This window comes from Sitodiplosis mosellana, unplaced genomic scaffold (genome assembly GCF_009176505.1).
Source record: "Sitodiplosis mosellana isolate CC-2019 unplaced genomic scaffold, AAFC_SMos_1.0 Smas_scaffold_30, whole genome shotgun sequence".
Classification (NCBI taxonomy): Eukaryota; Metazoa; Arthropoda; class Insecta; order Diptera; family Cecidomyiidae; genus Sitodiplosis; species Sitodiplosis mosellana.
Genome location: NW_022595272.1, coordinates 4,765,260 through 4,786,195, shown reverse-complemented (window position 1 = coordinate 4,786,195; position 20,936 = coordinate 4,765,260). Strand labels below are relative to the sequence as shown.

At 38.3% G+C, this 20,936-nt stretch overlaps 1 protein-coding gene across 17 annotated transcripts in view; it reads left to right on the top strand.

Moving 5' to 3' along the window:
• The window catches only part of LOC129569112 (serine/threonine-protein kinase tousled-like 2), a 66,776-nt gene extending 46,740 nt beyond the window's left edge, over positions 1-20,036 (top strand). For 11 of the 17 annotated variants that reach the window (XM_055447571.1, XM_055447570.1, XM_055447576.1 and 8 more), the window contains 6 exons: positions 16,208-17,578; positions 17,684-17,862; positions 17,965-18,363; positions 18,475-18,694; positions 18,783-18,963; positions 19,051-20,036. In XM_055447571.1, the coding sequence (XP_055303546.1) occupies positions 16,208-17,578; positions 17,684-17,862; positions 17,965-18,363; positions 18,475-18,694; positions 18,783-18,963; positions 19,051-19,127 (2,427 nt within the window). In that variant the 3' untranslated portion in view covers positions 19,128-20,036. Of the gene's footprint in view, positions 1-10,384; positions 14,540-16,207; positions 17,579-17,683; positions 17,863-17,964; positions 18,364-18,474; positions 18,695-18,782; positions 18,964-19,050 lie in introns of those variants that run through there. The other 6 variants (XM_055447587.1, XM_055447586.1, XM_055447585.1 and 3 more) reach the window with 6 other exon arrangements.
• Positions 20,037-20,936: the final 900 nt, after the last annotated feature.

The following is a 20,936-nucleotide window of genomic DNA, read 5'->3' as shown; positions in this document are numbered from 1 at the left end:
CTCATCATCAAAGATGCAGTCGTCTCTTCTTCGGCAAAACGCTCCATTTCAGACCGCAAGCGAGAGCGCGCGCGAGCGCTCACACACCACCGCGATGCAAATCCGCTAAATTAATTTATCTGCAGGAAAAATGCAATCATAATTTCGTGTGCATTTCATGACGATAGTTTTCTCTTGTTCGGATCGTTTTGTTTGACTCTTTCTATTTCAATCCATGAAAATATGCTGCTGCTGCTGCTCCATTTTTTTCGATTGTACACTCTCTGTGTGTATTAGCGCGAATTTTTTGTTTGTTTGTTTGTTCGTTCATACATCGCACATTCATTTTCAAGCGAAACAGCAACTAAAACAAAAAAATTATCCGAGGAAAAGAAGAAAAAATGTGAAAGTGTATGGTTAAAGTGCGCATCTAATGCATCCAAGCGCAGTAGTTATTAACTCGATGTGGGTATGTGGCTTGCAATAATAATGCAATGCCGTTGCAGCTTTTTTTCCCCGTCGTGCTCGCCATTTGCCATCGATCTTCATCGGCACGAACGCCACCATAAAACTAGCCGAAAAAATACATGAAATATTACTTTGCAATGAAAAATTGGCGCCGTAGTCGTAGCCGCACTGCAGCCCAAATGTTTGAATGTTGAATGAAGAAGCACGAAAAAAAAGCGAAAAACAAAACACCACATCTCATGCGAAGGCAATCAATAGTGTCCGAGAGAAACGAAAATATGTAAGGCCATTGTGGGATTTTTTCTCTCTTCAACTTGATTTGTTTTTTTTCATTCGTTTGTTTCGCCTGTGCAACTCACTCGCCTCAGTGCTACCATACGATATGTATTGAATCGATAGCATTGATTGTATGTTGCACTGGTAAAACACACCGAGCAACAGAGAGAGAGAGAGAGAGAGAGAGAGAAAGAGAGAAAAAAAAGAGACGGAACGCACGACGCCAATAAAATGGCTGAAGTTTACGGCGAAATAAGTGCAGTGTCAATAGTGCCATAAAATATAAAGCGCAAAGCTAAAGCTATGCAAAGTCCATCATATCCATTTAAAATGCCGTGTATTTGCTGTTATCCATGGTAAAAATTGTTTGCATAACTTAGTAACTTGGCAACAAGTCTCACTCTACCTGTAAGCATCAGCCATTGCATATGTATATTGGATAATGAGATTTTGTCTTGGACACACCGGCTCACTTCACGATAACGAAGATGAATCCTTGTGCACAACCCGTTCCATTTCGATGTAGTTGATTCGAAAGTTATCCTTGGCCAAGGTTTATTTCCACTGTAACCTCCATCGTGACGATGATTTACAATTTGAAAAAAAAAATGGTTTTTGGTTGCTGACATTTTTCAATTAAGTCACTTTCAATTTCCGGTTTCAAAGCTTTGAAAGTGGCATTTTTGCTGTTGTCGTTGTTCCAATGCACACCATTTCGAGTGTGAATATTTTTTTCCCTTCTGATATTGACTCGCATAAATGATAGATCGGCAATAGCATATTGGCAACAGCGCATTTGATATTTTTCATAAGTTTTTTTTTCCACTTTTTTTTCGTTGTCTTTCTTCGTCCGAAACACACAAACACATCGTTGCACCAACTTCAATTTATTCACGTCTTTTTTTGTGCTGCAGTTTCGTTGCTCTTCTTATGGCAATGTGCGTGTTTGTAGTCAAAGATATCATAATTTTTTTTTCGTTCGTTCGTTCATAGTTTTGAGCTGAACGTACATAGTTGTTTGTGTGGTGGTTTTTTTTCATCGTTTCGTATATTTAAAATACCGTTGCATATTAAGCGTGCGTCGTATCGCAATAATCATAGAGTTAACTTATATTTTTCGCTGTTTCTATGTTCTGCGCTCGGTGTTTGTGTATTTATATAGTTTTTTTTCTACTGCTGCTGTTGTTTCTTCTCTCTCTCTATATATTCATTTCATTCGATTTGTCTCGAATTGAAATACGCGAAGCGATCGCCGACATGCGTTCACAACTTTTGTTCCACTAAATCCGTATGTTTAATTTTGCGCTGGCTGATTAGACTCAAAATGAACGAACGAAAAAATCGCTTATTTTTTTCTCCATTTCGTACTAGCTGTTTGTGTGGTGTGTGCGCGGTGCGAGTAACAATCGGATCGTTTGCTTTGGACTCGATTAGCATTGTGACTTGTGAACGGTGAAATTCCATTCCGTCGACACCATTTACACAATATATATTATTTTCTAGCGAGCACACACCGAAAAAAAAAATCAAATAAGCCAAAGACGAACAACTGACGAAAGACCAAGAGATCCAATAAAAATGCTACAACAAGTAAATGGATAATCAAGTTGGGCGAATGAAGAAGAAAAAACACCGAGCGATGCAAAAAGAATATATGTATATAAAATAATGATTGGCAAATGCGGATACATACTTTTGTCTTTACTTCGTCTTTGTTCGACACCACATCATCATCATACATATTGCAAACGAGCTGCAAAATGAAAGAGAAAAAAAACCCACCGGCCATACTTGAATACCATGAACTTAGTCAAGATTTATATATATAGTGAAAGAGCGAAGCAGCTTCAAAATATATTGAAATGAATCTTCTGCTAAAGGGTTATCCAAGGTTGTGTACGTTTATCATGCGGTCAAAGATGACTATTTTGTTCTCTCATTTTACACATTTTTATTTCCGAAATTGCAAACTCTGAATATTGTAACGACAACCTGAATTGTTATCAGAAACTTTTTATTTTGCGTTATCGCATTGCAAAATTGATTTAAAAAAAAAACAACAACTTGTGTACGTGTGTAAACACGAGATTGTTCCATTTCGATTCAATTAAAATTTTTCGCCAATGCAAACCGAATAATTTATATATGCTAAACTGACAACGGAACAAACCAGTAAAAATGCTCGAATCAATTTAATAGTGCTGTGCGCGCACACAAATGCGCGTCTCTCTATCTCTCTCACTCTCTTGCTCGTCAATTCAATGTGATTTTATCAGAATTTGATAGATTAGAGGAAGGGAACCTTGAACGCTGCCACACTCGATTCGCTAATACATCGACAAACAGTTCTCGCCGAAGTGAGAGAAGAATGAGAGAAACTAAACGTAATCGAAATAAGCACAATAAACTTTGTAAAATGGATACAATTAAGTGTGGCAGAAGTAGAATGAGGAAAAAAGAAAAGCTGATGCTGTTTTCAAGTAGAATAAGCAAAAATAACGGAACAATTCTGCTTCTTCTTCTTCTTCTTCTTCATTCTATTTCTACTTTTAAAGTTCAGTCGATTTTCCTCGCCTATTCTTTGTATTTTCCATGCCTCGTTTCGTTCGTTTGTGTCATCTCTTGTGTGGCTTGCGTTTCCCGATCGAACGTAACAACAAACTGAAGCAACAATGAATCGACTGTAAAAAAAATAGCAATCAGTGTCAAAACGAAGAAGAGAATAACAGCAAAAAAAAAGTGCGAGTGTTGAGCGCACGGGCGTTTGAAATATTTGACGATTAGACAAATTATTAGCACCAAAGCATATCAACGAGCAGCGTTGAGTGGGTCCGATCATAAGCAATTTGTTTTAAATTTACACATTCAATCGGAACGAAATCATCGACAACGACAACATTATTGTCACAGTGTGCGTGCGGTGTGTGAGTGAACCTACCGCTAGAAGACGAAAGGCAAGCAGCAGAGAGAGAGAGAGGAAAAATTCGAATTATAAAGTAAAATCAAGTAAATGCCTTTTTTTTTCGTATGAATGTACTAAAAATAGCCAATCATATAGGTTAAACCTCGATTTGCGCTGATAGAGATAATAGTTTGTTTTCATTAAATACGGTGTGTATACGTTTGGCTACAGTGACGACGACGGCGGCAATAGCGTTGGTGGTGGTGATCGGTTTGAGCTGCGCGATTCATGCACACAATAAATTATGGTAGAGCGTTTGACAAGCGCATTCAAAAAGCTTGCACACAGTGTGATACGCGTTCCTTCACACACGCATACAAATCCAAGCGCGCAGCAAGCATGTGCGCGAATGCGCTCGCGCGCGCTCACACACATACACATTCGGACGGGCACCAACACAACCGCACGACCTGACCAGATAATTTGCTATCTGTTCGGTTTTGCCTGAAGTATTTGAGCCGCTATTGATATTTCTCTTTTGTTCATCGTCGTTATATTTGTTTTCTGTATAACATTTAGTATCGTGCCTCTTTTTTTTGCTTCATACATTTTTTGTTGTTGCTTCTCCTTTTTTTTTCGTTCGTTCGTTCATTCGTTCGATTCAAATTCGCATGAACATATTGAAATGAAGTCGACTTTTTTTTGTAGCAAGTCGGTAAATCATTGTTATTATGTGATATTCGTGTGCACTAGGTGTAGACATACGTCATTTTATTTATTATTGTTATTTGTTTCATTTATACAAGAAGTATGGCTTGAATCTTTTGCATTGTGGTATTTTATCGGCTGGCTCTTTTTCCGTGCACTTTTGTGTCGAATCTAAAAATAATAATACAAACATTCAATCGCTCGCTCGTTCGCATTTCGCTTGCCAGTCAGTCACGGGAGCGAGAGATTGTTGTAAATCAAATCGGAAAAGTGCATGAAAGAAAGCGATTTAGCTGCAGCTTCGTCGAAATGAAACAACCTGTAAAATCGATTGAATGTAACTTTCGACACAGGCGTTTGCGTTTCTCTTGCACATATTGCCTCCATTTTGATATGGTCAATTTCGTATTTGACTGGAAATTCGATCGAAACACAAAATGATATCAATTAAAACGACAACATCTATCAAATCGAAACTGTGTTTGAGGAGAAAAAAAGTGAAATTTTCCATCAAATCAAACCGGAAGAATCATTTTTTTTGTGGGCCATTTAAAATACCTGAGCGGCGCACAACACAAAGCATTTCATGCTGTTTAGCATGTGAGGTTGTAGCCCACATAAATCAGATTTCGGTCGAAGTAACATGCATATCAAAAATAGAAACTTGTTCGCTTGTCGTTTGATTCAACTTTTAAGTTGAGCTGCTGCTGCTGTTTCGACGTGTGTCTTGACATTCGGTCGGCCATTTTGCAACCAGAAAACAATTTAGCGCATTTATTAACTGTTGCACGTCGATGAGATGCCAACTCTCAAGCAAATTTATGATTGAACGTACGCATTCGAGGTAACCAGGCGACAAAAATTGACTGCCTCAAAAATAAGTAATTAATAAATGAAACGAATATAAAATGAGCGTCGACGGTGGCAGTGGCGGAGGCGACGGCTGCTTCGATGTATCGAAAAGAAATATATATCCATTTAAATAAATATTTGCTTAGTTCAAGTGAGACAATATTATGCGAAACGATACCATGTAGCCGAAGTACAATGCATACCATATGCAATATGCAGTGCACGAGCAGTTATAGAAGACAAATAAAAAAACCTTCAACAACAATTTATTTTTTTCGTATTTTTTCCACCATATTTTTTTTTTGCATTCGTTTTCGTTGTTCGTTACATTCGAACGTACTCTCATCTTTGGTCTCTTTCAGTCATCGACGACGCGATGTGAGAGTGTGTGCGTGTGCGATGTATGCAAGTGTGTGTGTGTGTGTGTGATTGCAAAATTAAAACTGTTGCAAGTCGCACATATTAACGCGCAATATTCGCAGTTTTATTTTGTGTGATTGTTTTTCTTCTTTGCTGTGAAATAATCGCGCAGGCGAAAAGAAAGAATGAAATTCGATAAGAAGACAACAGAAAAATGTAAGCGAAAAAAAAGTGGCAGCACAAACGCCGCGCGCGCGCACCTCAAAGGCATATATATGTGGAAATGTGTGATTTTCTGCGACTCTTTCGCTTCGATGTTGTCGTTTTCTAATTGGTGTATATCGCACTTTAGCTCTGAAGCCCCCCCGTGTAATACATGCAAACGCCGATTTTAGATGGGAGAGAGAGAGAGAGAGAGAGAGAGAGAGAGAGAGAGTTCAGGAATAGAGCGAACAGAGACTTGTTCACGTTTTACGGCCAGCAAAAATGCTCTATGTGCCTGACAAAAAAAGCAAAGCGAAGCAATGCAAAGCCCAAGCCTTTGTTCGTATGGCGCGATCAGAGAGAGAGATGGTGTTGTGCTGCGACTGCACAATTGATGAGATTGTCGGCAATAGGCCGGAATGTATAGTCTGTTTCTTCATCTTTTTTTTTCGGTGTGTGCATGCATTGCTCGGGAATCAAATAAAACAACGGACTCGAGAAGAGATAAAGAACCAACTCTCGACACAAAACGGCCGAAGAGACATGAATAGCATGCAATTATGTGAGAAAATTCATACAAAAAATGGCAACAACAACAGCAACAACAGCTCAACAATTCAGAAACCATGATGATTGCACGGACCGGTTTTTTTCTTCTCTTTTTATTCTTTCCTTCACTGATTTTCGCGCACGCGGTATGCAAAGAGAGCGAGAAAGAAAGAAGAAGAAGAAGAAAAAAAGACGAACTGAAGAGAACTTCGAAGTAAAGCGATTTTTATTCATATTCTCCCCCTTTCTTCATTCCGTTGTCAAATGTATGAATTATATACGTACATCTTTTGACCATACAGTTGAATTAAGAATTAACAAATTTCGAAGTGAAAACCAAAGGGGAAAAAAAATCGAAGAAAAAAAAGCAAAAACCAGTAAAGGTCATATCCATACGTGCATACACACAGGGGCCGCACTCGTTCGATATGGTATGCGAACGAAATTCAAATTATCCACAGAGCGAGCGAGAGAAAAGCAAACAGTTAAATCATGGCCAGAGGGCCAATGTATGCAGATTTTTTTGATGTGAACAAAAATGTTCGAGTTTGACAGCAGAGCCAAACAATCCGGAAAGCATGCCAACCTTTGGAACCAATGGAAAGCTCACGGCAAATGATAGGAAATTAGCACTTTTTTATTTCATAAAAGAGGTCGTTTCTAGCCAAAGAATCGACTTGGATGTTACATTTTTGTTCCGTCTATTTCGCCGAAGGCAGCAATTTTCAATGGTAGATTCTCGCATCGAATATAAACAAAGTTCGAAAGAAAAAATGCTCTCAACCAGATGACCATAAAATGCTTTCGAACCCAATTTGGTTCAGAATTTTTGTGGCAAACGTGTGTAACATGAGCAAGAACCGTAATCTGATGTCAAGTATGGTTGCCATTGATACGAAAACGGTATAAATTCATATTTCAATAGCAGCGATATTGTTGAACACTTTTTCAGCTCATCAGTTCGTAACCATATCCCTAATCTAAGTGAATATAATAGAATCGGAACGAAAAAATGAATGACGTTGAAATGAGCCAAAAACCAGCGCCGATTTCGTTTTATTGTTGTTGTTGCTTTTGTTGATATAGATAAAAATAGCATATGTGTTTTCTATCACGTACTTATTTCATTACATTAGCGTGTACAAAGCAAGTTTCCGTTGAATTTAACATATTTTGTGTGTGTGTGTGCCGTTTCCACATTTATAATTTTATTTTTTTTTTCGTTAGTTTCCATTTTAATTCCGTTTCGTACGATTTACAATCCGACTAGCGTATATTGTATAGTTTGGATGTGGACATAATTCGAAGCTCTCAATTTATTGTCACATTTAAATGAGTTAATGAGTGTGTTTTTTTCCCTGCTGTTCGTTTCGTTGATTCGATGTCGTCGACGACGATGACGACGACCACGACAACGGCGGTCGTAAGCTGTTGGTGTTGTTTGTTACAAGCAATTGCGCTTTGTGTGTGCGATTGACGATGTTCGGAACTATTAAATGGAAAATTCCATTCGATTGCTTTCGTTTCGAAGCTATTTTCTTGGCATATTTCGTTTTTTTTCTCGAGTGTTTGCCTGTTTGAGCTTTCATACATGAGTTTCGCACGTGCACGACATTTTATTTTCTGACTATCGTCATTCTGAATGAGTCAAACTATTGCACCATCTAACGGTGATAATCGGTTAACAGTCGACTTTCATTCGCAACGACTAATGGGAAAACCATTTTTTTTGGAGTTTTCTGCGCGCAGCGTTAATGTGCCGTGGGTTGGCAAAAGGTCAAATGGAATTGCATAAAAACCTTCATTGCCCGAGAGAGAGAGAGAGAGAGAGAGAGAGAGAGAGAGAGAGAGAGAGAGAGAGAGAGAGGGAGAGAGAGAGAGAGAGAGAAAGAGAGAGAGAGAGAGAAATGGAGAAGGTGGCAATCATTTAATCCGAATGAGATTAGCAATCGGGAGCAAAATAGGTTGGATAAATCTTCTTCGAGTGAATTTTCTAGTGAAAGGTCTTCTGTTCGCTCGATATCTCACTCACTCTGCCCACACAAACGTTTGTCAGTTACACTCATTCGCTTGAAAATCGAAGGAAAAAATTCCACCACTTTTATTAGTTCGACAATCGATGTTCCCAAGAGCCGTTTACTTTATGATACAGTTGCTGACGTTCACATTGAATGTGAGGAAAAAAAAAGAAAAGAAAACATACACACACTCAACGGACACCGACAAAATTGATGCCAGTCAACAAAGAAAACAGAATCGAGCCTATTTTTAGATACTGCCAACAAAATGAAGTTAAAATGTTACGAGGATTCGAAAAGAAATCCATTTGTGGGAAATATGCTCGCTTTGTCCTTCTCTTTATAGTGCGAGAGAGAGAGAATGAAAGAAAAAAAAACCGAAACAACAGCAGCAGCACACACAAACTGCCATTTGCTTTGGGTGTAAAAGTATTGATCAATTATAGTCAGTTATGCACAACCATTTGTGACCTGAGCATGAACACGACGACGGAATTGATAACGGCAACGAATTTCGATTCGGCTGATGTATTTCCACTGAATAATAATAATAATAACAAATGTTCATCGTGATGGCGGCCATTTTCGACATTTGCAACGAAAAAATAAAAATGTTGCGTGACGTTTCGATCAAAAAGCATTAACGAAATCTAGAGAAAAAAACTCGTATTACATTTATAGTTTCTGTGTCTAACTGGTTCTACATTTTTCTCTCGCTCTTCTTTGTGCCGCTGTAATTTTCTGCCATTTTCTTTGTTTTTGTAGTCGGTCGCCGTCGAGCTCTCGGTACGATCGCGATAAATAAACAAACGAATTTGTGTCATTGAAACTTTAGTTTTTTCCCCTCTAGCTCACTCCCTCTCTCTCTTTCTCTCTGTGTTCGTCTGACTTCATTCCATACAATAAAAGCGCCGAGTTCTTGAACGTGTAAGTTTAAACATCTAACACGTATTTCATATATTTTCATATGTGTAATAATTTAAAATGGTTAAAAATCAATAAGAAATCGATGAAAATATGTGCTAAACGGAATGACCACGTAAAGTCAAGTAGAAATGAAGCTACCACAACTGATGGTGGTCGTCGTGTGGTGTTTTTGCTATTGTTGTTGTTGTTGGCAGGAACGAAAATTTTCGTAGCGGAAATATTAAAGTTTCATGTGTCGATGTCGATGGCAAAAGTCAACACACCATTTTAACATGGAATATTATTTCGTGTGTGATCGGCACACCGCTCTCTCTCTCTCTCTCTCTGTCTCTATCTCGCCCAGTGCAACAGAGTGAAATGTTGCCCACTAAAAATACCTTCTACATTCGATACATATGGCGCATAGCACTTTCAGTGGAACGCTTATAATTAAATGGATGATATGGTTACGTTTTACGTAGACAGCCAATTTTTGAGCTGCACATAGCACAATTGCTCTCTCTCTCTCTCTCTCTCTCTCTCTCTCTCTCTCTCTTTGCGACCAACGAAGAAAACTCACACACTTTACCAAATCCACACAAACGCAAATGTAAAAGGAAATAACAGCAACAACAACAATGATGACGACGACGACGATGACAACAACAACAACTGAAACATCCATATCGTTAACAGGCCGCGCGAGTTGAACAGCAAGAGTAGAAACAAAAATAAATAAATAAATAAAAATTGTGTATTCCTACGGTTGGAATAAATCAACGTTACGCCATTTTGTTTTTGCACATCTCTCGAAATCGAATCAAGCAAGGAGAGAAAAAAAAAACAGCACATACCGAACCAAAGCAACGGCAACGGCATTAGTACGAAAGAAATGTGTATCTACCATTGTAATACACGTTGAAGTGTATGTAGTTATTTATAATGCGACGTTTCTACCTCATCGTTGTTTTTCTTCTGCTTCTTCTTCTTCTTGTTTTGAGTAAATGTCGAGCAAAGTGGCTGAAAAAGCAGCGGTTAGCAAAGCCACTATAGCTTAGTTCAATTGGTTCTAAAAAAAACAATTGATTCATTTTTATTTGCAAAAAGTCCAAATAATTTCCGTTGTTCATTATTATCGCTACAATTGTCCATGACTAGCCATGAAATACCGACAGGGCTTTCGTTTCGCTCTTGTTTAGATAGGCGACACAAACTAAATAGTTTTATGATTAACCCGAAGCCTCTAATCTAAAGCATGACATTCCTAGAAACAACCGTTCAATCGCTCTGTATTTGTTTGTCTTTTACTGATAAAAATAAATAGAAATGTCTCGCGCGCTCGCAAATGGTGCATAGTAACAAGAATTCAAATCTCAATCACATTTTAACAATGTAATACGCACAGAGAGAGAGAGAGAGAGAGAGCGAGAGAGAGAGACCGATTGGAGTAAAATTCATTTTATGATTGAGAAACATAAAGTAGAAACGGAAAATGCCGATTGACATAGAGCGGCCATTGCATTGCATACGCGCGCGATATTGTGTATCTCGCCTGTTTATTTGTATGGTCACGGTTTAATTACTGTTGCAAAGTTAATGTGAACAATTTTCGTATTTTATTTCTTCGTTTGCCCGTTTCATTAGTGCCATTCATATAAAATCAACACCTCGATGTGGCGCGCGAGCGCAAATGTGTATGGTTTTATCGCTCGCAGCGCCTAACACGATTACCTTCATTACACCAATAAAAATACAACTTATTTAATTTGTCCGTTCGTAAAATGACTCTCAATTTTCTTCGCTCATCGCCCATCAAACGCACACACACACATACACACACACACACACACAGTACTCTCCTTCTTCTCTCTCATAAACTTCATTTCGCTCTTTTGCTCTCTTGGTATCCAGCTCTGTGAACGACATCTCCATCCGTTGCTACTGTAAAAGTATCGATGAAGAAAAGCAAGAAGAAGAAAAAACTGCACGCAACAAAATGAAAATAAATGTATATCTCAGTTACGAAAACCACAATTTTGCGTTTGGCTCTTTTCTCGGTCGAGACCGTAATCCACTCTTTTATGCATGAGAGAATTTTGCTCGTCGAATACGACGACAACGACGAAAACGGCAACAACTCGACTCGCACATCTATCTCAAATCTTGTATCGTGTGCGCCCCAAAATATAATCATGTTTACAAACACATGTTCACCACCTCTTCGTTTAACTAGTAGCCATTTTAAATGTGACGTCATCGTTAATTCATGATCATGGAACGAGGCGCGCACGAGATATAGAGAAAACGCTTGTCGTCGATGACAAGCCGAAGAGTGCGCGCCGCGATAAACATCGATGGATGTGTGGATGCTTCGGTGTGCCGTTGCAACCGATAAAATGCTTCTACAATTTCATGTAACACCGCTAATTTGGCCGAAGCACAATCGTATGCGCTTAGGCTAGTCGAGTGCTGGGTTATCGCGATACAACACACAAACAAATCCGACGACGGCAGCAACGACGGCCACGCTTGTTGTGTATTTTTTTCCTCATCCATTCGCAATTCATCATATTTTAGTAGTTTGTGTTACGCGCACCGAGACACAGAGATACTAAAATATGTTATGATACTTGCGGAAGACACAACATACAATGCGTAAACGTATGCGTTTCCGACCGACTAATCGAATCCGGTCCGTTGTTCAGCGGAGTGCGAATGTATGTTAACAGAGCTCTCTGTTTACAAACTGTATCGGTGAGCCAGACCCACGTGGTCGATATCAATGTCTGCGTCAACACACAAACACATACCAATCCAGTATGTATATAGAGTGAATTGAAGTGAAACACAACTGCGCACACCATACACACGCTCAACGCTCACATCGTCAGTTCGCTCGTTCGCTCGCTCGCTCGTTCGTTCGCATACAAACCAATGTGGATGTAAACAAATGAATGCGCCTTGCAATTTTTTTTTTTTCAAGTACACACATCCACAGGCGCGCGCGTAACGCAACGTCAACGTAATATGAACCGAAGTAGAAACATACTCACATGAAAGCAAAATATACACAACAAAAAGGCCTTGAATACATACTTGCAACCGTCTCTTCGTTTCGCACAGTTCAAACTGGTGAATACGACACGCATTTAGTATCGATGTTATTTACTGATAAACTGTGTTTTTTTTTCTACGCTGGAATCTTGTAATTTTTTGACGCTAATTGAAATTAATTAAAATGATTAATTGAATTAATGTTTTAACAATGCATTTGTTTCTCTATTGAAATGCCATTGGAGCAAACGACTGTGGCGCATAAATAATCGCAATCATTTCATAAATCAACGAATTGACACGAAAATATTCGCATATCATATGATTGGGGTGTTTAGATTGTAAATACCGTGTGACGTTGTACATTCATCATTCGGATTGGATTGCATGGCAACTGAACACAACTCATGATTTGCTCAAGCAACATGACAAGCAACTTGAAACATGTAACAAAACACGTATTTTGTTACCAACCGATTTATCAATGTGTCTGTGGCTTGCAACGCATCGCACGTAAGACACACAAGTGAAAAAACATGAAAAATTCGGCAACATGTTAGTTGAAAATAGAGAGGAAAATAAACGATTCGATTAAAACAGTCGTGCACCGTCGACCGAATCGAATCTTACGTCCAACATGCAGCCGATGTGTAGTGTTTCGTGTGATGGCTACGGCAAGATCGAGAGAATGAGCACGAATAAAAGAGGAGAAGAATGTAGTTGACAGAAGAAGAGCGAAAATAAGCGGAGCGTTCAGTAAGAACAGCCGGTGTTCGAAAAGTGAATTAAAAGGCTGTATACATGAACACAGTCAGCAACGCTTGTACACGCACGCAACCACACGAATGGGAAAAAAAGCAACGACGTCGAAATGCCATATTCTCTCGAATGTATATCCAAATTTTGAGTCGTATGTATGGATGTGTGTACGTGTGTGTGTGTGTTCTAGTGCAAAACGCATACATTGTTCACGAAGCGCCTCACATTTCGATCGGATTATGAAAATGGTCGACAGTTGATGGTGTCGTATTTGTGTAAAGTGCTGACAATTCATAAAATTTGCCTTCAGTTCAAGAGATCTCTGTGTGTTTTTTTTTTCTCCGCTCGGAGTCGCTCACCGAGAGAGCGAGTGAACCGTCACACACTCTCGCTCTCTTTGTTCCATCCGTCTCGTTTACTCTCCCTTCAATGTGTCGGATCGGATCTTTTGTTGCTGCTGCTCTCTGTTGCTCTGTTTTACTCTCTGTGGTTGTTTGTTTTAAATGTAAAATCGTTTCATACGGTTCGGTTTGATGTGTGAGAGAACAAGAGAGTGCTGTAAATCGTCGAAAATTTCTTTAGACGTTCTCATTTAGAAAAGACACAAGGCTCTCTTTCGCGAGCGCATTTTCGTTTGTGTCTATACTCTCGCAACTCTCCGTCTCTCTGTTATAATATTAAAAAAAAACTTTAGTGTTCAATGAGCGACCGCTGACTTCGAATAAGTAGCTAAACAAACGACACAAAATATTAATTTATAAGTCAGTTAACATTATTTTTTCTCTCTCTGTGTTAATACAAAGCACCTCTATTGTGAATCTGTTTTTATTATACATGTATATACATGTATATATTATTTCGCCGTCGTCGTCGTCGTCGTCGATACACATAAGAGGAGAGAAAAGAGAGTGTACGAGTTCAGAGTGTGCTTTGAATAAAAAAAATTTAGTGTGTATCTTTTAATTCGGTGTCGCCTTATGTACAGTGTTTGTCATTAAATCGCCTTTTTCAATAAGTGAGACATTTTATTTTTGCCATTTTTTTTGTCGTTGGTTCGTTTGAAAACTTTTTCATTTCCTTCGGTCATATTGGTTTGTGTGACGTTTATTTCGTAGTTAATAAATTTCGTTTAGTGATTGTCGTATCAATTTCAGTCAAGAGAAACAAAAATTTTTCCTTTTGTTCTGTAAATATCTGACTAATTAAACTAAAAGCAAGTGATGGCTGATGTTCGGTGACGTCAAGAAAAAATAAATCGACGAATAATGTTTTTATCATTATACAAATAGACCGAAACAAAAAATTTATAGCGAATATCATAATTGACTTGCACTAGAGACACACAAGAAACGAAGAAGCAAAAAAAAAAAAAACGAAAGAAAAATGGAGAGTATGCGAACTGGTGACTCGTCTAGATGATTATTGCGTACACGCAAACGGCAAATATATACGAGCACGGAGAGTGAGAGATGATAGAAAAAAGTATGAACAATGTCGTAAATATGTACGTAATATTGCCCGTTGCCTTAGAATAAACACAGTCAGAATTACGTTATATTTCACGAACGAACGAATGAACAAAAAAAAAATTTGTGTTTTATCATCGGCCGTAGTTGTTTTTTTTTCTCTCGATCGATCGATTCATTGATGTTGGTGTTGATAACACAATGTGTAGGTTCTCTGATCGAAAATCACATCGGTAAACATGTCAAGATTGGTTTTTTTGTGTGTCATCTTCTTGAATGAGTGAGTGCAGTGGACATAGGTCGTGAACAAAAAACCAATATTTACATTTTTCAGGTGCCCCATTTATTCACCATCGTCCCATCATCAACGTTGTCACTGCTGGCACCGCAGACAATTGGTTACAATTTAATTCATATTTCATCGTTCGCATTCGAAGCAAAAAAAAAAAACTAAACCAGCTAAAATAGGCGAGAAGAAAAGAAAAAAAAGCAGTAGAAAATAGAGAGAAAGATGTGTGTCTTGAAAATAGTGTGTATATTTAAATGCCATACATTCCGAAATCCATTTAATAGCGCTGCTTGTGAACGGTTGGTCGGTGCGATGGTACCGCATTTGATTTGCTCTCATATGGTTTGATCACTTGAGTGTGTCTGTGCGTTAGTGGCCGTCGTTTTTTCATTATTGTTGTTGTTGTTGTTGCCGTTGCCATTGCCATTGCTGTTGCTGCTGTCGATTCGCCTTCTCAATATAATTTTGTTTTTTTTTTTGCTTCTCTTCTATATATGATTTGTTTCAATAAAATATTTCTTCGGCTCCGTTCAGCGCGCCCGAGAGAAGAAGAAAAAAAAAACTAATATATGGATTACGATTTCATTCGCCATTTTGTTTGTGTGTATTTGCGTACGTTGTGTGTTTTATTTTCGTTGTTGCTGCTGTTATTTTTTTTTTCGTTAACTATACTCCTTAACTAATATCACACACAACATATTAATGTGTAAGAATAACTTATAAAGCAGTTCGTATTGTATAGTAGACGAAAGATTTAAAATGGAGTGCACGACTGTCGACGGTGTACAATGGGGTACCCTACATACACTCAGATACAACACACACTTCCACTGCACATACAGCAAATGTGCATTGTAAAGTGAGCGAACAGCAGCACGAATGAAACGAAAAAAACAAAATTAAACGGCAAATATAATGAAAAGAAGAAAAAAAAAAAACGACAGCGCAACACAACACAAAGCGAAAAAAGAGGTTGTTCGCGGAGTAGAAAGTGCCGTCAGAGTCGTCCATGTTGAATGAATGAGCAAAATCGAATGAGAAAAAAAAACAACACAACAAACAGCCAAGAAACGAACGAAGGCTGCTCAAATGTGTCGTTGCATCTTGTGCATTCATTGAAATCGAGATTTTTCACATTTCTTGCGCGTATGTTTGCCGTCTGGCTGTCATTTTAATGCCGGTTCGGATTTATTTAGTCACAAATGAAATCTCTATTCGAATCGAGTGTGGCATTTCACCAAATTTGAGACGACCAATTCGTATGAATCATGACGATGGTTGTCATTTCAATTTGTTATAAATCAGACGATACACGGTTCGATTACATTTATAAGGCTCAATAGTTAGATAAAAACGTAGTGCTTCGAATTGACTCTCTTATCTAAATAACCGTTTTTTTTTTCTTGGCTCTTTCCAGATGTCTGCCGGTACACAGTTGCAGATGGCACCGCAAACAACAGTAGTTCAAGGCGGTCAACAGACAACAGTTCATAACCAGGACTCAAATATGAGCACTGGATCCTCTCACAGTGATAAAGAGGTTGAGTCTGCTGGTACGCCTGATAAAATTTCACGGTCAACATCGGAACGAAAACGTAAACGAAAAGCATTAGATGATAATAGCGGTGGTGAACGGGGCGGAAGCGACCGAAGTTGCAGCAATAATGGCGGCACCGGCGTGAATGCCGGCTTAGGAACAAATAATACAATTCAACAGCATCTACATAATAGCAAAGGGGCGAGAGTGGTGTTGCCGCCATTGCCCGAAAATAAGAAAATCAATGACTATTTTAAGCACACAGGTACTAGCCCGATTCGGCAACAAGGCACGGGTACGGGCGGTGCAAAGAGTCCAAGTTCACAGCATGGTTTTCCGATGTATGCACCAACCACACTGGTCACCCAGATGAATGTGATCGGGCCGGTGGGTTCACAGGATTTCTTCAAAAATCGCAACACTTCCAATATCATTTCATCAGCGCAAACGATGCAACAGCAACTGAGCCAATGCCAACTGCCACCACCGCAACCACAGCAAGCAAAAGTGTCAACGTCCACCCAAACCGAGCTGTCATATCTGGAGATTGAGGAGCGTGACTGTGACTTTGAATTAAGTAAATCCAAAGTGGACGAATTGTCACGATTGTCCGACGAACAAAAGTTACAGATCAATACGCACCAGAAAACAATCGATCAGCATAAGAATCACATTAACAAGTGCATAGATGTAGTTAAAAAGTTGCTCATGGAAAAGAGTAACATTGAAAAGAAGGAGGCGCGACAAAAGTGCATGCAAAATAGATTAAGACTAGGACAATTTGTAACGCAGCGTGTTGGCGCAACGTTCCAAGAGAATTGGACTGATGGCTATGCGTTCCAAGAGTTGGCGCGACGGCAAGAGGAAATTGCAGCCGAACGCGAAGAAATCGATCGCCAAAAGAAAATCCTACTGAAAAAACGACCAACGAATCAAGAAACCGGTCGCAAACGTAACAATTCCACGACCACGCAACAACAACAGCAGCAATCAAATAATCAATCGTCAAATCAATCGGGCTCCGTTGCGACGAACAATTTGCATAACGGCAGCGATGCCACATTCTTGAAACCCGACCCAGTATCCGGTAGCTACACAATGCAAGAATACTATGAGTGTGATGAAATTTTGAAGCTGAGACAGAATACGCTTAAAAAAGAAGATGCCGATTTACAATTAGAAACCGAGAAATTAGAAAGAGAACGTAATTTACACATTAGAGAATTAAAACGGATACACAATGAGGATCAAGTGAGTGTTTGTAGACCGTTCACAGCATCGTTCTTCTATCATTCTCCATCGCAACATAAATATTCAATGCTAAATTTTTCTTCTTCTCTTTTTCACCTTTTGCAGTCTCGATTCAACAATCATCCGGTATTGAACGATCGGTATTTGCTGCTGATGCTCCTGGGTAAAGGTGGATTTTCCGAAGTACACAAAGCATTTGACCTAAAGGAACAGCGGTACGTGGCGTGCAAGGTGCATCAACTCAACAAAGATTGGAAAGAAGATAAAAAGGCGAACTACATTAAGTGAGTGCAATCGCAAAGTACACACCAATTGTGTCTTTAAATTTTGAATCTGATCACTAATCCAATCGTCCCAATTTACCTTTTTTTTTCGTTTCACCATAGGCACGCATTGAGAGAATACAACATACACAAAGCGTTGGATCATCCACGAGTGGTCAAACTGTACGATGTATTTGAAATAGACGCAAACTCATTTTGCACAGTTCTAGAATATTGTGATGGGCACGATTTAGACTTCTATTTGAAGCAGCACAAAATGATACCAGAACGTGAGGCTAGATCGATAATAATGCAGGTTGTTTCAGCGCTTAAGTACCTGAACGAAATCAAACCACCAGTTATTCACTACGATCTAAAGCCGGGCAACATTTTACTCACCGAGGGCAATGTCTGCGGTGAAATCAAAATCACCGATTTCGGTTTATCCAAAGTGATGGACGAAGAGAACTACAACCCGGATCATGGTATGGATTTAACATCACAAGGCGCTGGAACGTACTGGTAAGCAATTGCCCTTCACTTTTGCCTTTGTTAACTGAATATTGGATTCAAAATCACTAGTCCACAATTGTGTGCTAATCATAACCATTTGCTTCTCTTTCCAACATGCAGGTACCTACCACCGGAATGTTTTGTCGTTGGTAAAAATCCACCAAAAATTTCCTCAAAAGTTGATGTTTGGAGCGTAGGCGTAATATTCTATCAATGTTTGTATGGAAAAAAGCCATTCGGTCATAATCAATCTCAAGCAACAATTCTAGAAGAAAACACAATATTGAAAGCGACCGAGGTGCAGTTTTCAAACAAACCCACAGTATCGAATGAAGCAAAGGTAAATTAAAACTAACTGAATTTGATTTATCAAACGATCGTTTCCATCTTCGAGACTAATCAATAACTTTTCCGATGTCAATTTGCAGAGTTTTATTCGAGGCTGTTTGGCGTATCGTAAAGAAGATCGAATGGATGTATTTGGATTGTCACGGCATGAATATTTGCAACCTCCGGTGCCGAAGCATGGACGACAGCAGCAATCGACTGGCAGTGGTGGCAGTGGTGGCAGCGGTTCAAATCCAAATAGTGGCAATAATCAACAAAGTGGTAAGTTTTGAAAAGCGATTCAATTTAAATCGTTCGAAAGACGGCAATGTCCTAAATTTCTTTGTTTTGCTTACGGTACAATTGCAGGTAGCTCACAGCAAAATCAGCCCGCATCATTTTCGGCCGGACTCTTTGGTAATATGAATCAATCGAGTTCATCTTAGCTGTTCATCTAGCATTCAAATTCATAGACTTAACAAGATACTAAAAGCAAAGAAGATGCAAACGAAACGCGGATGCACGAAAAGAAGTCGAATGACAAAAAAAACGTGGACACGAAGAATGAAATAAGAGAATGCAAAAGAAATGAAGAGGAGAACACATGAAAACAAATTTCCGATTTTAGTGACATAAAAATAAATAATTTAAATAATTAAAAATTAAAATTAAATAATCATATTTAAAACATAAACACTTCATGAGAAGAAAAAAAGCAAGCGGAGAAAGAAAGAACAACAACAACAACACCGATAAATGCGAAGGCATGAAAAAGAGAAGCAACATGATCGATGAGAAAAACAAATATTTTAAATTTATTATACTTATTATGATAAAAAAAGAAGAAGCAAAAGATGATGAGAAGGGTTGAAATCAAACCAAGTCGAGATAAACAAACAAAATAGAGCAGAAAGTGTGCGATGAATGGAAAATGGTGGTTGAAAATGTATTAAAACCAAACAACAACATTTTTGTTAGGCGCATCAATAATATATCATGTGAAAACAGAAAGAAACGACAGAATGAAGCATAACAAAAGAAAAATAGAAAAAACACCACTCTCGGTCGAATGATAAAAACCAAAACAGTACATTCATTAACGAAAGACGTACATATTTATAAATTGTACGACATGTTATTCGTAATCATAGCTACAATGATGTTTTTTTTTTTAATAAAAGAATGACCCGGAAGAGAAAGAAGAAAAAACACACACATACAAAAGTGAGACAACTGTAATTTATACAATAATCTGAAATCTTTGTTATAAAAAGTGGAAAAAACGAATCGAAAAAAAAAGATTAACAAAAAATAAAGCAAGTAATAAATTATATGTATATTCATATCAAACATTATTCATTTGTTTGCGTTCAATTTTAAGACTCTTTTATTACAATGCGTGTGCAATGTCTGTCCAGCGATGTTGCGCCCCATGGCCTATGGTTCGAAGACCGACAACGTCATTGGACCGAATGCCACGCACAACTATTTATTTCTAATTTTTATTTCCTTTTTTATTGATCGAAATGATCGTTGGTTTTTGTTTTTCTTTCTTCTCCATTTTGAAAGATCGATGATTGTGCTGTTTTTCTTCTGTTTCGCCAACAATTTTTTCACACTCACCAACAAGTTATATTTCTCTGTTAATTCTGTGAATAACAATAGAATTTTCCGTTTTTGTTGTTCAAATCCAAAATGAAATTCATGCATGCAGCTCATTTTTATGTAAAGAAAAGGAATTCAAATCAAGTGGAAACATTAAGACGCAATAGCATGATAAAAACAAGAGAATCCATCACATAACTTTAGGAAATGAAAAAAATAAAGGTCGAAATAGTGACGGAACATTGAAACCAAAGGAATAGCTAATTGATTTAAATTAGTTCCTTGAGATGAATAAACAAAATAATATCACAACCAAGTATGCCCAGAGCAAGCATATGTCTGTCTCTTGGTCGCCCATGCACACACACACACACACACAAACACACATAACTTATTGTCCCACACAACAGATTCGTCATCTAGAGACCAGAAGGTAATCTGTCACACATTGATTCCTACCTCTCCAATGTAAAATGAAAATGATAACCGAGAAGAAAAATATGTGTATTCCCCCGACGCAAAGAATGCAACAAAAAAATCGAAAACTGTCCACAGCATAAAAAAAATACTTATCATATTCTTAACAATAGAAACCACAATAAAAAAAAATTCATTCATACGTACATTAAAAATAACCACTAAAAAAATAG